General features: G+C 47.3%; 1 protein-coding gene across 2 annotated transcripts in view; it reads right to left on the bottom strand.

The window, feature by feature from the left end:
• Window positions 1-210: 210 nt before the first annotated feature.
• The window catches only part of RAB19 (RAB19, member RAS oncogene family), a 12242-nt gene continuing 4771 nt past the window's right edge, over window positions 211-7681 (bottom strand). For both annotated transcript variants that reach the window (XM_006777099.2, XM_006777100.2), the window contains exons 3-4: window positions 6630-6813; window positions 211-1409 (exon numbers count right to left, since the gene is read on the bottom strand). In XM_006777099.2, coding sequence (XP_006777162.1) covers window positions 1141-1409; window positions 6630-6813 — 453 coding nt within the window. In that variant the 3' untranslated portion in view covers window positions 211-1140. The remainder of the gene's footprint in view (window positions 1410-6629; window positions 6814-7681) is intronic.

Here is a 7681-nt window from a genome sequence, read left to right on the forward strand (position 1 = left end):
GGCTCCTGGCGTTCAGGCGACCCTGTTTTCACATGTTTACCTGTTGGTAGGAACATTTCAATTCCAGGTAATCCTGAGTGCATAACCCTAGATGCTGATGAGGTTTTCAGAGTGTTGGTTGAGACTGATGTGCAGAGAAATGAAGGGAAATTGGTGTGAGCCATTAATGGCATGTCCTGCTCAGCCTCTCTTCAAGCACTCAGTAGCCAGACGTGAAGGTAGGTCTCAGCCTATCGATTGTGCTGCTATCAATGAGAAATGCCTGGGGGCACTCACCTGGGCCTGGGGAGAGCTCCCAGAGACATTGCCCTTTTTGGAGCTGATGTGGCTGGACAGGCCTTTGTGGTTCTTACTGTGACTGTAAGATGCAGTTCAGCAACAACCATCGGGAGAACTTGGAAAAACCACAGTGTATTGCAGGTACATGGTGTGCCCAGGGCCATACTGTGAGGTCAATATTGGTTTGCTATTCATCTGTGAGCCAAATTAATTACTATTCAGAAATGCCTTCTGATCCAGCAGCCAATGTGGTGTTTTGGAAAGGAACTGTAGACGTCTCCCACATCAGCCCAAATAGAATGAAGTGAAATCCAGTTCTGTCTCCATCACATGGCTCCTGACCATTTGGCAAGAGGTATTTATGGTCTTCATTTCAAAAGGCTTTGCTCCCCAAACCAAAACCCTGAGGTGTGACTGTCAGGAAGCAAATGTTAACGGCATTCTGGCTTATCACTGCAGGCTTTTTTCTCATCTGCCCATGACCAAGCTGTTCTAAACTGTTCCGGAGTGTTCCAAGCATCCTCGCCCCTCTTTGATCTTTCCTCACTACCCTCTTCTTCAAGTGAGAAGCAAGAGTCGGTGGAAACATAGTTGAAGGGCTGGGGAGACAGAAAAGAGATGAAAAAGAGCAAACCTTGTCCTCCTAACCCTGTGCCTTTAGGTCCAAGGCAAAATCGGAAAGGACAGTGGTATCCCCTGGCCTCAGAGTCAGCTGTTGTGGCCTCTTGTCTGAAGCCAGGATTGAGAACTAGTGGCAAGTCTACACTTGGGTCTGAAATGCTACTCAGCAGACACTAGAAGACCCGCCACCTTTGGTTTAGCTCTGCCCTCTGGCGGGTGCTATTGGCTGGGGGACCGCACTCAGCAAGTGCAGTGGGTCTTTTCACTTGGCACCTGGGCCATAAGGACTGGACTGGAGTCCAGGGGCAGGTGGTTCAGGGCGCCGTCCCCATACAGCTGCAGGCTGTTGCGGGCGATCAGCTCCCTGGCCATGAGCACGAAGACTTCGTCTATGTTCTTGGACTCCTTAGCTGATGTCTCCAAAACAGCAAGGAGGCCGTATTTCTCAGCCAGCGTGCAGGCATCCTCGAACAGAACATGCCGTTTCTCCCACAGGTCACATTTGTTCCCTGGGAGTGAGAGAGAAGCAAATACTGCATTGAGTAACTTAATCTGATTTTTTAAAAATGAACTTTAGAAAGAACATCTTAGTTCAGCAATATACATGCATGCCCTTCTTCCCAAATAGTAATTGAGGCCAAATTTAATGAAAATGAAACCACAGATGAGTGGAAACAGAGCCACTGTCTTAATTCACTGTTCTTAAGATCTTTAAGAGCTGTGAGGAATGGACCAGAGGTGTGTGTTATTGGCTGGGACAGGTGGAGCCTCCGTATTCTTGGGAGGGGCCGTCTCTCCTACGTGTGACAAGGTAAGAGGGTGCCAGAGCGATTCCCTCTTCTCTCTCCTCCCTTCGGATCTCGTTCCTCCTTTTCCCTAACTACAAAGTGCTGGACACCGAGATAGAACCTGGTCAAGCTGGAACTTGTCAGGATTTCTTGGGTTGAAGCTGTGGAATGTATAATGACTTATTTTGTTAGTTATAATTTGCATACAACAAAATGCACAGACTGGACACTCAGTGGGTCTTGATGAATGTGTACCAAGTATGCAAGTGGTTTGAGATTATCCACTAGAGTGAGACCATTGCAAGACCATGCCGTTCTGCTCCCAGGTATGTACCCAAGGGAAGTATGAGCCCATGTGCATCCATACACATACAAGATCCTTCAGAGCAGCAATTTTCCTAATTGTCCCAACTGAAAACAACTCGAATGTCCATCACCAACAGAAGGGAGAAATGAAAGTAATGTTGAGGGAAAGAAGCTTAGACAAAACGATGCTCGGTTCTATGCCATTTATAGAAGGTTCAAAAACAATAGCAAAGTAGAACGGCTGATAAAGAAAATGGGGCGATGTCATAAAAAGCGACGATGGGGTTACTTTGGGGGAGAAGATGAGGCAATTGGGAGGGACAGGAAGGGGAGCTGGGGGGCAGGGTGCATTCTTTCTTGACCCAGGTGGTGTTTACACAAGTGTTCCCCTTGTGATATATCAGTGTTTGCATGCTTTTCTCTATGCATTATTTCCCAATAAAAAAGATTGAAAAAATACTTTCTCCTAGAGAGTCGGCAGACAGATCTGTTGTGGGGGAGGGCGGTGTTCAGTGAGGTGGATGGATTGAGCAAAAAGGAAAAAAAGGGCCGAAACCGGTTTGGCTCGGTGGATAGAGCGTCGGCCTGCGGACTAAAAGGTCCCGGGTTCGATTCCCGTCAAGGGCAAGTCCCTGGGTGGCTGGTACCCCTCCCACCAGCCAGAGGATTGTGAGGGAGGATGGGGGAGGTGGAAGAAGGTATAAGGGGGATAAATGGTGATGGGAAAAAAAAGAAAAGAAAAAGAAAAAATACTCGGCATCATAGGCACCAGCCTGGTCATTGACAAAGCTAGATTTTTATCATAATTCTCCCCAGATAAGGTTAAATACCCTTCCTGGGACTGTGGTAAGCCGAAAAATGGTCCCTAAGACACATGGTTCTACCCCCTGGGAGTTGTAAATGTTACTTTATCTGCAAAAATATTTGCAGATATGATTAAGTTAAGAATCTTGAGCCCTAGAGATGATTCTGGATTAGCTGGTGGGCCCTAAGTGCTATCATGTGTAGTCTTACAGGAAGGAGATAGAGAGAGACTTGAGTACACACACACAGGAGGTGATGAGAAATCAAAGGCAGCCACGAGCCCAGAACACTGACAGCCACTGGAGGAGACAAGGAGCGGATTCCCCCTGAGAGCCTCCAGAGGAGCATGGTCCTGCTGACACCGTGATTTCAGCCCAGGGATACCGATCCCAGATTTCTGGCCTCCAGAACGAGTGAGAACACGCTTCTGTTGTTTTTACAAGTAGGCATTCAGTTGATGGTAATTAGCAGCTACAGGAAACTAACTCAGGTATGTAGCTTCAAGAAAACTGTACGCGTTTTTATAGCTTGTGAGGTTTAAGTTCAGGGCATAGCCCTACTTCTAGAAGAAAGGTGTGAGAGTCTCTTGGTTGGGCTAGGGATGCTTCCAGAGTAGGAATCCTGAGCCAGGAGTCTCGGCCACCCCTCACCCTGATTTGTGGCTTCTGGGCTGCTTGCACTGGTTCTGACTACTCCTCCCACCTGCCCCAGGCCACCCCTGGTTAACTGACTGTCCCCTGTTCTGCCTCCCAACAGCTGGTGGTTGCACACCTCAGGACAAGCCAGGACGCCTGGTGGGAGGGAAAGAAACATGTGCTTGCTCCAGCAGTTTGAGTCTTTGCTTGCTAAGTGTTCTGTGTGGACACCAGAGTTGCATGGGTCCTGCCCCCGAGAAAGGGGTTCTTCATCTTGTTAGGGAGGCAAGAGAGACACTTGGACAATTTAAGAGCCAAATGGCCCTAGCTGGTTTGGCCCAAGTGGCTAAAACATCGACCTGAGGACTGAAGGGTCCCAGGTTCGATTCCGGTCAAGGGCACTTGCCTGGGTTGTGGGCTTGATCCCCAGTGTGGGGTGTGCAGAAGGCAGCTGCTCAATGATTCTCTCTCATCATTGATGTTTCTGTCTCTCCTCTCCCTTCCTCCCTGAGAGCAATACAAATATGTAAAAATAAATAAAATAAAATAAAGAGCCAAATGCCCTGGCCCGTGTGGCTCAGTTGGTTGAGCATTGTCCCATGCACCGAGGGCTCGCGAGTTAGATTCCAGGTGAGGGTACAGGCCCAGGTTACGGGCTTATCCCTGGTAGGGTGTGTGCAGGAGGCTGCTATTGATGTCTCTCTTTTCCTCTCCCTCTCTCTCTAAAATCAACAAAAAACATTTAAAAAATAAAAAATAGTTATACAAGAATTTGCCCATCCAAGACAGGCCATGAAACAACACATCCTAAGGACCAGGTAAATGGTACAAGTTGTTAGCCTTACAGGTGTACCATCCCTTATCCACATTTCCCAAATCCAAAAAACTCTGAAACCCCTACATTTTTTGGTAATTTATCTGACAGTAAAATCTGCCCTGCACTGGCCATTTGAAGTTTTTATTCAACCTTCTTTGTATGACCATATATTTCACTGCATATATATTAATGTATTTGACCATGGGATGTTGGCCCAGAAACTACTGAGGGTGTTAGGTAACATAGCATGCACCCTCCTAAGATTCAACAAATTCTGGACTCTGAAATCTTTGGCCTTCAGGGTTTTCACTGAGAGACTGTAGACCTGTAACTGTAAAAGAATTTCAGTGGCCCTAGCTGGTTTGGCTCAGTGGATAGAGTTTCGGCCTGCAGATGAGGGGTCCCAGGTTCAATTCTGGTCAAGGGCACATGCTCAGGTTTCGAGCTCGATTCCCCATTGGGGTTGTGCAGGAGGCAGCTGATAAATGATTCTCTCTCATTGATGTTTCTAGCTCTCTATCCCTCTCCCTTCCTCTCTGTAAAAAAATCAATAAAAAACAAACAAAAACTGGCCAATGTGGCTCATCAGTTGGTTGGAGTGTCCTATACATGGGAAGGTCACAGGTTTATATATTTTAAAAAAAAAAAAGAATGTCAGTGAAAGGTTTGCCCAAGATCCTAAGGGGACAAATAGCAGATGCTGAAGAAAGTTATGAGACAGAGTAGCCAGTGTAGCCTACAGAAGAATGTTGGCTTCTTGACCCCTCACTCTGATAGAAGGTCTGAAGAGTTAGGTCAGGAACAGAGCTGAGGGGACAAGAAAAAGACACGAGGCCAGTCAGCCATCTCTGGAAGAAAGCAGGAGCTTGTCAGTGGGGTTCAGGAATTTGTGTGTTATCTGGGGGACCAGTGAGGATTTTAAACAGAGGGACATCACATCACCGAGGAGATGAGCTTCCTGTGAGTGGCTGAGGGGGAGGAACAGTAGGAATCAACGCACAGTCATCTCTTTGCCATTTGTGTGGCAGGAAGTGGCTGCCAGGGGCTGGGGTAGACAGAATGGAAAAACAGTAAAAGGGATGGGAACACTTCCGTAAGGGAACAAGACATTTGACTTTCCTAGATTAAGGCACGGAGGCCAATGACAGAAAACAGAAAGCCCCCTTATATTAGCCCTGGGGTGATGGGGACATGTCCAGGTCATCTTTAGGGGCATTTCTAGAATCAATTAAGAACTGGGGCCGAAGCTGGTTTGGCTCAGTGGATGGAGCGTCGGCCTGCGGACTGGAGGGTCCCGGGTTCGATTCCGGTTGGGGGCGTGTGCCTGGGTTGCGGGCACATCCCCAGTGGGAGATGTGCAGGAGGCGGCTGATCGATGTTTCTCTCTCATCGATGTTTCTGGCTCTCTATCTCTCTCCCTTCCTCTCTGTAGAAAATCAATAAAATATATTTAAAAAAAAAAAAGAACTGGGGCAGTGTGGCTCAGTTGGTTGGGCATCATTTTGTGCACCAAAAGGCTGCAAAACGAAAACACTACTAGAGAAATAACAGAAACATTAACACTTCTCTCTGAATGTACAATAGGACTGGCTCACATTTCCAGCTGCAAGTTCACTTTGTGTAGCTGAAGTTCCTGTTAGTTTTGATGTTGGTGTGTTAAGATTCACTTAGGGTCTTTACAGGTATAAGAAGTCATTCAAGCCCCGGTGTGACTCAGTTGGTTGGGCATCATCCAGTCTGCTAAGAGGTCACCATTTTGATTCCTAGTCAAGGTGCACGCCCAGGTTACAGGCTCAACCCCCAGTAGGGGGCGTGCAGGAGGCAGCCCATTGATACTTCTCTCTTCCTCTCTCAAAAATCAATAAAAACTTTTTTTTTTTTAAAAAAAGAAGTCATTCAAGTGTGTGTCGGGTGTGTCCGTTACATTCATCTGAATGGCTCCCTCAGGGGTTTGGGGCCGCTGCCTGGGAACCTCAGCCTACAGAGTATTTTCTGTGTGGTCTGCACAGACTGTGCAGCAAACCAGCTGGGGCTCCTGCACGGAGAGGTCTGAACTGTTTTGATTTTAAAGGACCACTCCACGTTATATGTTCAGGAGTATCCTCATAATATCACCTCCTAAACCACCATCCTGAGCAAGTCTCCAGAATGAGAAACTCTAGGGTGGGGCCTTGGGATCTGTATTCTTAACAAGTTCACACCACCCCCTCTCATTTCCAAGTGAATCTGATGGAATTTCTGGGTCAGGTGCTTTCTGAGGCCCTCTTACCATTTGCACTTTATGATTTCATGCTTCCCTGCCACCAGAAACACACAAAAAGCTGAGTGTCAGCAGAGGGGGCCAATAAAACAAATTTAAACCCTTTGGAAACTCCATACCGATCAGCATAATGACCAAGTTCGCAGCTCCGTATTTTTCTATCTCATGAATCCAGTGAGGAACGGACTCAAAGGTGGACCGCCGGGTCAGGTCGTAGGCGATGATGGCCGCGTGGGCGCTGCGGTAGTAGCTCTGGGTGATGGTCCGGAAGCGCTCCTGGCCTGCGGTGTCCCACACCTGCATCTGGAGACGGGCGGGAAAGGGGATGGCATCAGGAGCTCCCACACCCGATGGGGACTTGCTCCCTGATTGTCGGCAAAATGCCGTTTCCTGGGTTTTACTTGGAGATACCCAAATTCAGGAGGTCTGGGCTGGGGCGCAGGAGTCTGTTGTTCCAGTTGCGCCCCAGGGTAATTTGGACGGGCTCGCAGGCTTGGGAGCCACCACCGCCGGGATCTTAGTCGGAGAGTGGGACCCAGTGTCTTGGGGTCTGGTGTTCTTTCCCCTTTGTATCGCAATCATCCCTTCCTCCAGATTTTGGGCCTTATCTCTTGACCCTGCCCATTGCTATTAACACTGGAAAAGGAAGTAATGTTGGCTGAACTGTTTTGATTTTAAAGGACACTCCACTGTTTATGTTCAGGAGTATCCTCATAACATCACCTCCTAAACCACCATCCTGAGCAATGGCGCCAATTTACACACATAACAGTGTCTTGGGTACCTGTTTCTTCATATACTTACATTATTTATAAAATTTATTTATTTATTTAAAAATAGCTGAAACCTGTTTGGCTCAGTGGATAGAGCATCGGCCTGCGGACTGAAAGGTCCCAGGTTCGATTCCGGTCAAGGGCATGTACTTGGGTTGCAGGCATATCCACAGTAGGAGATGTGCAGGAGGCAGCTGATCGATGTTTCTCTCTCATCGATGTTTCTAACTCTCTATCTCTCTCCCTCCCTCTCTGTAAAAAATCAATAAAATATATTTTAAAAAAAAAACAAAACAAAACAAAATAGTCATGGGGATGTAAAGTACTGAATAGAAAAATAGTCAATAATCTAAATATATAAAAGGCTAATATGCAAAGTGTCCCCTTGGGAGTTCTAT

This window comes from Myotis davidii, unplaced genomic scaffold (assembly GCF_000327345.1).
Source record: "Myotis davidii unplaced genomic scaffold, ASM32734v1 scaffold329, whole genome shotgun sequence".
NCBI classification, from domain to species: Eukaryota; Metazoa; Chordata; class Mammalia; order Chiroptera; family Vespertilionidae; genus Myotis; species Myotis davidii.